A 13977-nucleotide genomic window follows, 5' to 3' on the forward strand; every position below is an offset into this window, starting at 1 on the left:
GCCGGAATCGGGTTGTTTGGTTGTTCATTGACAATGGCTACCGAATGGAATAGTTTCGAGGCAAGTTAAGAAATTTCAAAAGTTAGGTTCAAAAGTCGGTTATCACAGTGATTGTATAACCTTTCTATATGAGAAAAGGCTAAAATATACTTCTATAGAGATGCACATAAAAGGAGCGTCGCAATCTCAAAAACAAAATATTTATGTTTACATGTTCAAAGATGTAATACTCTGTCATCACCCAAGAAATTACGGCATGCTTGAATTTACGTCAAGTGTAAGTTTCATTTTTCCTTAGCGCTCAGCAATCATATTACGGCCAATAATAAAAAACTGGAACATTCTGACGTAAAATAGGAAAAAACTTTAACATAACTTTGTGAAAATTTCTCTTCCTTATCTACATAATGCTCCTGGTTTCCTTTGAGTTCCGGGGAAAAACCGCAAAATCATATAAAAATTTGGTGTTATTCCGACAAAAATTTGTTTGAAAAGAATTGACTTTGGGACTTAGAAAATCTAAATCGAAAAAAAAAATGATGCAGAATGCATGAATCGTCGAGATCTGGTGTAGTCTCGAAAAAGACCTCGGTGTAACCGCTCGAAGTTATATTCTCTACCATAGATGACAACTTCAAATGTTCCTATTGTTCAACTTTATTAGACTATACATCACCAGAAACAAAATTCGGTACTACGTTCACACCAGGTCGACGATAAAAATCAATTATTCAGTGCGTCTGTCTCCTCGTTAATTTTCATTCGCTCAAAGCTAAACTGTTCCATTTATTTTCATTAAAGCATATTGCACTCCGGTGGCGTGATTGTCCTGGCAGTATCGGAAACGATTTCACCTCACGTACACTGGTAGTGTTCTGCACGTTACAGCAGATGAACGTCTATACATGTGCTGCGATAGGGACCAACTTGAGAGAAGATAATGAAATAATTTAATAAGAGGAATCTTTACTTTTACTCGATTACATCGAGAATGCAATTTTTATCCCCGAGCTCCACGAGCTTGCGACTGCCCAACTCGATGGTAATCCGATGAAATGGCGATTGTTCTAAGTTTCCGAGATAAAAACTTTTACGTACAAACTATTCGTGGGCTGTCGAAAAGTATTTTCATTGGGCGGAAACGAATTTACGATAATTGCTATACCCTCATTACCGAAGCAAACTTAAACAGCGGTGACATGGTTGGTAGTAGCTTTGTTTCAAGACCAAAAGCAGCACAGGGGATTCGGCCTATGACCCATCAGCCACCCACATCATTTGGGAAGGACTATACCGCTTCATAAAACTTGTTCAAGATTTTTCTGTTTTTGTTTTATATTTTTGAGCGTGAAACTTCCACATAACTTCTTAAACCAGCTACCAATACATCGAACGCATGAGGATATTCTTTCTTCGACCCTTCTCTAGTAAACCGAAACCGTGGCGGTTGCTGTTCCGGAGCGTCCCTAATGGCTTCCTTGGGACATGCCGTAAAGTGTAGCAATGAATTTTTATTTCAATTTTATTTCAGTATAATTTGTAGCCTTGTGGAACTTCTCTCCTTGCGAGGCAGTGTGCTTTTGTACGATTGCCACCCCTAGTCATTTGTAGATACACGATACGAAAAACTGTACGGAGTATGCGACAGTAGTCAAATTCAATGTATACTCCGTTGTCAATCTTACTCAAAAGGGAAACAGGGCTCATCGATTGTTTAGGTAGTACATCTAAACTTCCGAAATATAAATAGTGGAATGAATTGAAGTTGTATTAATACTGAAATACTTATTTATTCATAATCAAAGATTTATTTACAATCGTTGATATACTGGCAGCTGTAGACATTTTTATACATCGACTGTGGTATAGCTATAGAATTGAAAATTACTTCTAAACACAACTAAATACCAACATTCCGTTTCGACGATTTTGTTACACACTGTGTTTCATGATCTCCCTCGTAGTCGAATGGTGCACAACAGAGCAAAGAGATGAGCTATTAGTGCTCCTTCTACTCAACCCCTGCCAAAGATATAACAGTCTTTTGTTCAACTCTGTCGTTTCTCACTTTTCCACCCCCCCCAACACACACTTACTGCCCTAAGGGTTCCAAAAGATTGGCGCCGCCCGGCGCATCCATACGTGTTTTATGGATTCGTTTCGTTTTCCACGAGCAGATGTACTTTGTGCCTTGTACGAAGAGGGTTTTCCGATTTCTATTCATACTATGGAACGCTCCCATTTTTCCACACCGCTTATAGTCTGACTTGACGGTATGAGGGGACTCGGTCTCGCTCGTCCGCCATTCTGCTCAACCCAGGGGTCTCCTGGACGGTTGCAGTAACGGTAGTGGCAAAACGGAAAATATATTTTTCCTGGCTCCCCTTCGTAGCTGTTTGAATGCTGCAAAAGTCTAGAAAAGCCACGTATAACATTGGGAGTTTTTCCTGTCATGTCGTTTGATACCACATTCCATATACGGTTTATGCGAGGATAGAACGTAATTCCTACTCTGTCGATGGACTGAGAGAGGGCCACACGAAAAAAAGGATCGAGTATTTTGACTTTATCTTCTCGTTTATGTTCGCCCCAGTAATGTTGTTATACATGTGCGCTTTTTATTCAGGGATGATGTGGGTGTATCACGATGGACTAGCTAGTTGGTGTATCGCAAAAGAGTATTCCGGCTTCTGTTTGAAGTCTTTGTTAAACGAAAGAGCTTCCCCGATAGAAGGATAGCTTTTATTTAGATCTTGCAATGAATGCGTAAATATATTGCCAGAATACTTTTGTATAAGAGATACCGAATGAAGAGAGTTTTACCTTGGGCAATCCCTTGCCAAAAATATTTTCCCCAGTGCGTTACGTTTTGAAGCTATCTAGACGAGAATATTAAATGCGTGAATTCAACAGAGGATTTTTCTCCATAGAATGTAAATGCAATTTCATTCCTGTGAGGTTTTTTCATAGGAAGCAGAGAAACTTTCGTGCGACTGGAACTTTAACAAAAGTGAGCATTCAAAATAATTTCAAATCGTCACAGCCGTCATAGTTTATCCCGTAAAATTACATTGATTAATAGGTAACTTCAATAATACCAAACGTAAATGATTATATGACGTTTCACTAAACCTTTAAATCGTGGTCCTGCTCAAATATCTAAATCATTTAACCTTGACCCAGAATTAGGGTTTTCGATTTTTGCACCATTTACGGCACCGTTCTTGAAATTCCACATGAAATTTACTCTGCATTCTAAATTCACTCCCAGAAACAAGCACATATACTGAACGTCAAAACCGACCCGGTGGTTATTCAATCGAATAATAAACCACCATACCGCACCCATCTCTGGTTAGGGAACCAGCGAATGAAAGGCTATTTATCAGACTCGAAACATAAAAGCAACAAAACATGTGATATCATCATGACGTTCTCGTTTACCGGGAATCCATTTAGAACAAACTCTAGAACGGGTATGAATTGAATGCTTGCTAAAAGTGAACATTGGTAGCGATGACAATTCGTCGTCATTGAAAGTGAACGAAACATTCATGCATTGAGCTGCAAAAACTTTAAGCTATCGACTGTCATGTGTGGTATGTAGCCGCACGAAATCATTAATGTCGTGAATAGAGGCACAGGTGGGTGCATTGTTGAATAATTTGTTGGTTGAAATCTTTAGAATGGGCGCGCATTATTCGTTCGACGTGACAAACAATAAACCATTGTCGTTAACTCTTTTTCTGTAATAGAGTCTCAGCTCGCCGTCACAATCGATTCAACGAACCACAGGAATACAATGAGTCTACTGCGTGATTTCACAAGATTCAAGCATAACGATCTGTAATTATTGCAAATATTTATGGAGACTTCATGAATCACAAATTTTGAACCCAAGGCTAATTCGACTCAAGCCCGGTTAGGACAGGTGTAAAAAATTTTCTTCGGAACATTGAAATTTTGAATCTGTTATTCATAGAAAATTTCTAGGAAACAAAATAGATTTTGCTGTTAAAAACCAACACATCAGCGTTAATGCGATTAGTGTTTTTATTAATTGAAGAAATTAGGCTTGAAAGTTTACAATCACATTAAGTTCTTGATGAAAAATAGTCATACCAGCACTGTAATGTAATGGTACAGATCAGAAGCAATCCAATTAAGTGCAGATTTTTGAATTTTGTTCAGTACATATTTATTTAAGAATGCAATATCGATTTTCAATTTATTCCTTCATCTTGGATACCATTTTCCAGAATAAACGGGAAATGTAAAAGTAACAGTGCTTGTAAAAATACATCCGCCCTTTTTAAAATTAACATTGAGTGGAATTGGCCTCCCCAACGATTCAAAGTAACATCCAAATCTTGATTCTAATGCCTTTTTGTGTTCTGTTTTTTGTTCAGGTTTTATTGCAAAAAAAAATGGTTTGGATTGAAAAAAATCGTTCCAATCGAGAAGTAACAGTGAACTTGAAATTCATGCATGTTTGGCGATGTAACTTAGAAACAACATGAATTTAGAATAGTATCTCAAAATTTTGAATAAATATAATGTTTGTAACTTTCAAAAAGGAATGAAAATGTCGCTATACAAAAAAGTTGCTATACAAAAAAGTTGCTATACAAAAAAAGTTTTATTACTATTGTCGCGAACCAGTTACTGTAAAAAATTGTAGAACATGCCGAAATACTAACAAATCAGTTAATAGTATCTGTGTCAGGTACTATTTTGTGACAATAATGACGAAATAGTAAAGAAATTTCAATATACGGATTTTTTTTAATGCAGCTCATGTGGAATGAAGAATTTTTTCAAAAGTACTGTAAATTCCTGTTTTAATCATTTCATTAGAGATCGATGCAAGTTCCGATGGAGTTTTTGGCAATCTATTTCCAGAGTCGTAAAAGTTTTTTCGGCCATCAAACAGACAGGCCTGCAAGTTCAAATAGTAATAAAATCTGCTTTGAAATATTCTTACGTATCTGTGTCGTAAATTTTATGACGACTAGACATTTCGGCCAACATAAGCTCGGCGAAAAAAACTATTCCATTAAAATGTTGATTATAGAGACAAAGACTTTGAATTACAGCTGGTTAATTCGCCTTTTATAGTGCATCGATCGAGTCAATGAAATGAAAATGAATCTAAACAAAAACTTGTGCTCCTATTACGGTTGTATGAGAAATTTAAAATAAATTAGTAGTAATACTTTTCAAGTAGCATAATGGAACAAGCTTGGGATTTGATTTTTATGTTTTTTTAATATTATAAAAATAATCACTGCCGATGAATTAGGTTGTGTTATGAAAACGTTGTAAGTTTTCGTTCTTCTGTACACCTTATACGAAATTGAGCAGTGTGCTGTGTGCTTCGTTCACAAGGCAGTGGTTTTTTCTTCTCTTTCGTACCAGCACGTACCGAAGCGTACCGGTTTTGCATCGTCATTTTGTATGACGGTTTGAAAGTTTTGATACTCATCACCCTATAATTTCGGAACCAAAAGTCGGATCTTGATGAAATTGCACTCTATCTTTTAAGACAATTAAAGCTTTAATTTGAATCCTTTTTAGATTTTTTCACTATTATCGGTGCTTTCGGAACCGGAAACCGGAGACTAGTAACTCCAAAGTAGGTTTATATATTCACCAATTAACAAGATCTACCAACTAGATGAATTTGCCGGAATCGGAAGTCGGACTCGAATCACGAGACCTTTCATTTAAATCTAAGTTTGTCGAAATCGGTTCAGCCATCTACGAGAAAACCTAGTAAGACTATTTGACACATACACGTACACAACACAAACATTGCTCAGCTCGACGAACTGAGTCGAATGGCAAATGACACTTGGACTCCGGGCCAATTTTTACTAATCGATTTTAAAGTGATTGCATAAATTTTCTATATGAGAAGGGCAAAACAGTCAATAATACTTTTTTTTATTATTAAAATTTTTATTCTGTGCTCCAAATAGTGCACATTGTTGTTGTCTTTTGCGAATTGAATTGCATCCAACTCTTTATAAAACTGGATGTAAATAACATTATTTGTCTTATTGCATTGAAATAAATGCACACGTTTAATGTCAAGATGCATTTGCTCTTTAAGGTCGAATTTTGCACTGCCTGAAGTCAACAACAATTGTATTCTTTCGTGTCGGCGGTAGCTTTTGTTTGTTTGGTTCACTCATTTCGAGATCGTTCTATTGTTCACTACACAATACTGTACTTGGTTTCTTCTGTCCCGAACGTGAGCGGTTTTGTTATATCGGCTGACTTGGATGAGATGTGAAAGTGAACTGTCAATAATACTTACATACATGCTGTGATTACAAATGATTATATTGTTAACAACAACTAAAATATCATAAGTTGCTATCTTTCGCTTTCCCGTATGCCTAAAATATTTGGTCGACAAAACGGTATCTACGGTGTGCGAATTGGTTTGTATTTTGTAGCTCATTCAAAACAAAATATAATTATTATGTTCTGGAATCAGATTACAGTTTGGTTTGTCGGCGTATTGCAGAAATGTATTTCATACCTCTTCAATGTTATTTATTATCTCATCTCAAAGTAGTTCAACAGCTGAAGATACGGTACAGAATATTTCTTATGAGTAAGACTACTTGTTTAGTTATAAAAAAATCTCACGATTCCTATTATTATTTCTTAAAATAGGTAGACGGTACTAAGAATGATATTCCGACATCACACATCAGACTATATTAGAGGTTATAATTGGCTAATTTTGAGGATTGAAGGTTTGAATACGATTGTTTTAAATGTATATTATTGATAAGATCTCTGAAATGTTTGAATTCATTTGATGCAAACATTGAGACGGGGTTGCTCGATGAAATGATAATCTCGGAATACGATTTGTTCTCTATCGAGTCCTCGGAATTCAGCTAATATCTTCTAAAATACTATCCGGAGGTCCAACGATGATCATGTGCAATGGATATGCATTCAATTTTTCTCCGATATTTACAAACTTAAATTCAAATAAAAAGTTTTACGAACTCAAAACGCTATTGAACTTGATCTTACTTTCAATTCCGGAATTTTAGCGGATATGTTTGTAAATTTTATTCCAAAGACCGTGTTTCTATACTAGACGATGTAAAAATGAACGAAATCCTTTGAATAATACGTATAATTCTTCTTTTGTGCAGGCATTGTAAGTTGCTAGCTAAAACATTCCATTTTGGGAATGAGAATGGCTTCATTGCACCACAAGGTGGTTCAAAACTGTTTTTTTCGGTAACTAATTTAATAACAAGTCTACAGAAATTCACGCGAATAACAATGTGACACAAGTTACATAAACCACAAAAACATTCACCTAATATCAGTATGAAAACATTTGCTTTTTTAAACTTGTACTGTAAATCGATGTGATCGTTGTGATTCGCATTCCTGAGTTTTTCACCTAGTATGTTTGGTCGTCAGCTAACGAGCTTCCTTAGTAAGGAGAATTTAACAACCTGCTATTAAAATTTCACCCCGTTTTAAAAAATCATTAATGAAAACACACTCTTGAAATTCGATTTTTAAATTTATATCATCCTGCCGGGGCTCGATCCGAATAAAATCTGATTCTATGATTCCCGATAGTCTTCTGTACTGAATGAATTATTCAATTGTATCCCGAAATTCTTTGATCTTTGTACATTAATTTTTTTTCAATGTTTTAAAATTATTTTCTTTTTTTCTGTTTTTTTTTGAATAAATTTATTCCAAAAACCAATTTAAATTAAATTTATCTGATTCATTCATCGCAGTAAAATCGTGTCGCAAGTCGCACTATAATGAGTTTTAAAAACACAGCACGAAAAAATCGTACACATTTATTATTGTTATTATTATTATTATTTTTTATATATATTTATTTAGCTTCAACCTGTTTTTATTTTTGTTAATAGCTCAGGTTTTATTTTTGTTAAAAGCTGCCGTTATACCCTTGTACTTTTCTAAAGTAAGTATTACTTTCACACTAAGACATCTTAGATTGGGTAAATAAAACGTATGTAATATGTCATAAGAATTTTCATTTTTACGTAATATAGGAGAATAGGTATAACATATGATAAAAATAATTTTGTTCATAAAATCATGAGGGGGGTATTCCGATCAAAATTTAATCAACTACATTTAAATGCATTTGATTCATCGTGCATTAAAAAAAAATCGATACATTCCTTGTTTTTAAAACGTGTATGTTACATTAAACCTATTACATTGTTTTGACATTTGTTCTTTGGTTATGAAAATTGCATCGAACCAAAGTGAGCAACGCGTTCAAATGTAGTCAGCATTTGTCATAGAAAAGCATTTGTCATAGAAAAACATTTGTCATAGAAAAGTATTTGTCATTAGACAAGAAGACTAAATCGGAGAGCAATCGAAAGTCAGAGTCCGAAAAATGTAGAAAAGTAACTGGCAGTGCCATCTAAACCATTCATCGAATTATAAAACGAGCCAGACTCTCGATTTACATGATTCGAAATCAAGATGACAAGCAAAATAAATCGACCAGAGTACGATCACTGAAGCTGTACATGATAAGCAAAGAAAAGTCTATATATTACATTCCATTTATGTACAACATCATTGTGTGGTTAGTTCTACGATCCAATTGACACTAAGAACCCTCCCAGGTCGGGGCTCGATCATATGACAACTGGTGTGTAAGCTGTATATGAAGAAGCTGCTGAAGTTTCATGGCGTAGTATAAGATGATGAAACTTTGATAGGAATATTATACGGCAACTGAAAGTGGGGAAGTGTCAGAAGTTTTTAAATATATAAAATCTTAAAGTTTGCAATAGAATATCACGCGAAACACACCCATCTGTTCCTGTGTCTTGAAGTGCGAGATCGATACCGTCAACTAGGACATTGATGAGCAGGGGTGCCAGGGAAATCAACTGTTAGCTTTCCTCACGCAATACAATTGTTCCGTTTTATTTTGGTTCGATTTGATAACTTGCCATTACGGAAAAAGACCATGGGTATATGGTAGATGAACGCAATGTTATTCTACAAACATTGTTATTATTTGGTGTATTGTAAAATTAAGACAAAGTGTTTTGAAAGAATCAGAATTTATTCTAGCATAGAATGTTACTTCCGTAAAAAGGAATTTAATTTACGGGACCTTCTGCCTTGTAAAGTCAAAATCATGTCATTTCTTATTGAATTTTGATGACAGTAGTGAGAAAAGTATGCAGTCCAAACTTTGCACTGTTATTAAAAATGTTTATTGTTAATATATAATATTTTTTTATAGTCAAGTATAAGAAAAGGGGAGGGGATCTTTAAATGGAATCCCGTCATTGGGGAAAGGTTTGGCTGATGCAAGTTCTACAAAACCAATTGAACAAACGCCATGAACATGAAAGGAGAAAACCAGAACGATAGAAAAGAAGAAAAGCAATAGTGATGAAACTTTTAATTATCGAGGTTCACTGGTACTCGACTCATATATTTATTATCAATAAGCAATTTCTAAAAACATGATTTCGCATAATTCCAATTGCAAACAATTCACACAATCTAAAAAATTTCTACTAGAAATGATATGATTTCGACCCCACAAGATAGAAGAGTCCCATGATTGTTTCTCCCTTTAATTTTTTGATCCTTCAAGTCCCGATAAGTAGGAGGGAGCGGAAATATCGAATATAGATATATTTCTCGATAGTATCTTAAGTGCTTAACCATATTCTCAACCACATGTTTCAAAACTGAAGAACTATTCATCTAACTTTTCAAACTAAATAATAATAATTCCTCGATAAATTGTTTTGATTGTCGCTTGGATAGTTGTAGTATTTTTGTGTAAAGCCCACATAATCATTTTTTAAAAAAATAAATTTTTACACTGAGTTCTTTTTTACGTTGTTATCATGCGTTTTTTATGCGGATTACCAAATTTCCGCAGTTTTTATATACGCGGATTTGCGAAGTTACGCGGTTTTTAACACGGAAGCTAGGCTGTTTTTTTGTGCGTGCGTATCCTCCGCGTAAAAAAGACCTCATTGTCGTTATCTAATCAACATGTGTAACCATTGTTTCGCTTTTCGTTCTGCACGTACTTCAGATACTTAATATTATTATTTCTTACGGATTTGGGTAAACCCTATATTGGGAATACGATGTCTATTAAAGTTTCAATGCACGGTGAAAGAATCATTGTACTACAACTTGAGAATTAAGCACGTTAGTATTAGATTAGACTAGACTACTAGACTATCTGTTGAAATTTGGTTTGATTTGCACTGGTCACCGGGTAGAATGTTGTATTGCAGCAGCTGTTATTCCGTCAGAGTAATACTGCAACGAGTGAAAATAATCTGGCAGATTTTCACTAGCTCATCGAAAACATTTTTCACCCATCACCGCTGACGAACAAATGAACAAAACAAAACAGACACAAAACCACACCCTACTGTCGCACACTACTCTGCCCATCAACCAATCAGCAGCCGTTAGCACCTTGTACTAAAACCAACACCAATGCGTGGTCCTTGCATCCCGTTAACTTTGAGCATAGAGCAGCGCTGAGCACATGTACCACTGCGGAATCGGGAGGGGTTCACACGCACCCACATGTTCTATGCTGGTAAGGCAACACGGTAGGTTAGCAACGATAGCAATTTCGTTACGCGAGCGCTTGTCTCAGTCCGAGTTCGTCAACCGATCGATAAGGTTGCTTGTCACGTGAAGCACGTTCGTTCCACCGGTCGATGTCGACGCCGCGAAAACGATTCGAAGCGGAACTGAAAACCAGTGATATTATCCGGAGGAAGCTGCCCAGTTCGAGTCAGTGGGTGTGTTGAAATGCTAGGGTCGGAAAATCGATCGGTTCCCAACACTTGCCATAGCTATCTGTTCCTTCCGTCTGGCGGTGAAAATTTGCTGACAGTGAATTTTTATGTGGTCAAATGAACGAAAATAACGAAATTACGAATGTCGTAAAATCGAAATAGGCAGTGATTTTAGGATCGACTATGGTTGTATCATTTTGGTGAACGAGATTTTTCTTTTTCCGGTGTATAAAAACAGAATTGAAGTGTCAGGTATTGCATCCAAATTCTAAAGCTGAAGTAGATTCAGCTTAGAAATCTGTTGACATGGAGATGTTGAAGCTGATGATGGATACCAGTGACTACATGGCCAATTTGACAGGTGTAAATAACAACAACAATAATGAAATCAGTAAAAAAGATCTGCAAAGGTCGCCAAGCCCAGAGTACAGAGTACCGCCGATAAATCTGGATGAACTACCGGAGGCGCTACTTTGTGAGTTTATTTTTGATTGAAAACTGTTAACACCGATTTGCTCTGTCTTCTGAGCTACATACTACTATATAGTGTTTATTTGACAATATTTCAAACAATTGAAAGTGAAATAATAGAATTTATCTGCGGATTACACTATGGCTATATTTATTAGAAATTTTGTTCAAAATGTGCAGATATTATATTATTATAGAGACACTCTGTTATAATATAATATCAATTTATTATTTTATACTTGTGATCAATTGACACTTATCGACAGAAACTTTAGTTTATTACTAGTGATGTGCTATATGTTGCAAAGATAATACTAAGAAAGCAAATCCAATTTCACTCCCTGTTTACAGTATATCATTTTTTTAGAAAATCGACTATCAACCTTGACTCCAAAATTTCTACAACAATGTTCTCAGAACTGACATAATAATGAAGAAAACAAGAAAAGTATTTTTAGCACGTTTGAACAGCCGTCAAAGTCTTACTTTATTGGAAAAAAATCTCAACGATGCAAAATCTTAAGCGACATTCAAATATATAGTACGACATAAATAGTTCTAAGTTATTTTAACACTGAAAAGCGTATGGTACGGAGTACAAAATCATAAAAAGTTAATTTCTTTCTAAAAGTGATCAAATTAGATTTAGTATATACACTGTAGTACGGGTTTGGGAGAAGTACTCTCCAATATTTCAATAACACTGATGAATTTGCATCGAACTAGAATTTTTATATGAACTTTCGTATTAGCGACCGATAAAACTCTAACTAAGAACAATGTTATACACCGAGAATATTCAAGCAATAAAAAATCAAATTATAGAAACTACGAACTGCTCGTTATAACATCAAGTTTATTTTGAAAATCCAACATAAGAGTTTGTTTCTTTGATTTTATTTCATGAGCAACAGTTATCGCCAATTTTGTGGATGTTACATTGTGTTGTAACGATGGTCTTGGCAGATTGCATATCACCGATGCTGTTATCACCATACTTTCTGTAGATTGACTAATAAGAGCTGCTAATGAAATGGTATTTATTGTATTGATACTGTTCTAATTCAAATTAAACATCTCAACAATATGCTAGCCACCAATGTGACAGGCTCCTAACGCCATCGTTCACCGAGAAGATTAAACAATATTATTGAAAAAAATGTTGATGCTTTACCTACTTTACCGAAGGACAACGATTCATCAGATTCTTTTATAGGTGTCACGAAGCTAGCGTAGGGTACAGGTTTTACAAGCAAATAGTCGTACCTTCGAGCCCCGACCTGAAAGGACTCTTAGTGTTAGTAGGTTCGTAGCACCACTTGGTTTTGTATGCTATGAATCGGCTGCGAAACCTGTTGAAACAGCAGGTCGAATTCCACAAAAGGAATGTAATACCAAAGACGCAGGAAGTTGGTGGTTGGTTCGGATAATAGGTTTTCGATTCTTTTTTTTGTGAAATTTCATTTCTGCTAAACGTTGCATAAGTTCTTTTCCAATGTGTTTTCCCGTTGAGAACTGCTAAAAGTTATGCGATTATTAGTTTTTATATTTTTAACTCTGAAAACCGTCGATCAACCAGAATAATTAAACGATTAAATGGCTACTAGATACAAGCATTGCATGACACTAGTGACGAATTAATAAAGATTTTTTTAAATAGTGGAATTAAATTGAATATATTTTTTATTAAAAGTTATATAGTTCATTTCCTATATGCGCTCTAAAAGTAATTTTTGGTAGTGGCTACCAAGCCTTATGAGCAGAATAAGTTCTTAAGCATAAGGAGGAAAATTGCGTGAATATCTAAAGATCTTTATCCCAAAATACTTCCAGTAAAACCCAATGGGAGATCCCGGAAAAAAAATATGTAGCATTCCAAAAATTTACATTGCTATAATATTTATAAAAAATTAGCAAAACAATACCCACTCGGTTTTACTATTTTCCTAAGTGATGTAAAATGTTCAGAAGAGTTTTAGTCTCAGACAAGGCAACTATGGCAAAAAATTTCCGGTCTCAATCTATTTTATCATTTTTAGGGAACTAATCAGGATTCTAAAAATTAGATTAACCTTTTTTATTAACCTCTTACCCATAGACTGGTTAGATAAGATTTTGTACAATTGTACAATCAACATATTTCGAATGTGTGAGCCAATTGATTTGAAATTTTGAGAAATTTGGACGCTCACGCATTGATCGTGATTTGCGTACTAGTACTTTTTTCTCGTGTGAAATTCAGCTTCAATCGTTCACTTCCAGTCAGTTGACGAGGCAATAGGTAATTCCAAACAATTTTGTTAAATCCCACGTAGTAATATAAGAATATTGTTTTTTTAGATGAGACATCAGGTGTTCAGTTTGGGCGAACGTTACTCTTGTTCTACCCCTAGTTTTATCATTATTTACCAAAAGGTGCATTGTACACCTTTTAAGCAGAAATACTAAACATGTTTTTATGCATTACGGTGGACTTTAGTACTAAAAACCAGCCGTTGTATAAGATAATCACCCTCATTTTTCTCTCCGGTCGAATGCGATACGTTCGAGAGTATGTCATATTCGTATTATTGTTTACGTTCGAACCAATCACACGTTCAAATATCGTACATAACAATAAGAACAACACCAATCTAACTTTAAGCCATCCGTTTCGGTACAGACC

At 35.2% G+C, this 13977-nt stretch overlaps 1 protein-coding gene across 3 annotated transcripts in view; it reads left to right on the plus strand.

Annotated features, from left to right (window-relative positions):
* Positions 1–13977, plus strand: part of LOC131430925 (LIM/homeobox protein Lhx3) — a 102063-nt gene that overhangs the window by 75573 nt on the left and 12513 nt on the right. The window contains exon 1 of one of the 3 annotated variants that reach the window (XM_058596213.1): positions 10682–11316. The exons of the other annotated variants lie outside the window; for them this stretch is intronic. Coding sequence (XP_058452196.1) covers positions 11148–11316 — 169 coding nt within the window. The 5' untranslated portion in view covers positions 10682–11147. Of the gene's footprint in view, positions 1–10681; positions 11317–13977 lie in introns of those variants that run through there. 3 annotated transcript variants of the gene reach the window in all.

This window comes from Malaya genurostris, chromosome 2 (assembly GCF_030247185.1).
Source record: "Malaya genurostris strain Urasoe2022 chromosome 2, Malgen_1.1, whole genome shotgun sequence".
Classification (NCBI taxonomy): domain Eukaryota; kingdom Metazoa; phylum Arthropoda; class Insecta; order Diptera; family Culicidae; genus Malaya; species Malaya genurostris.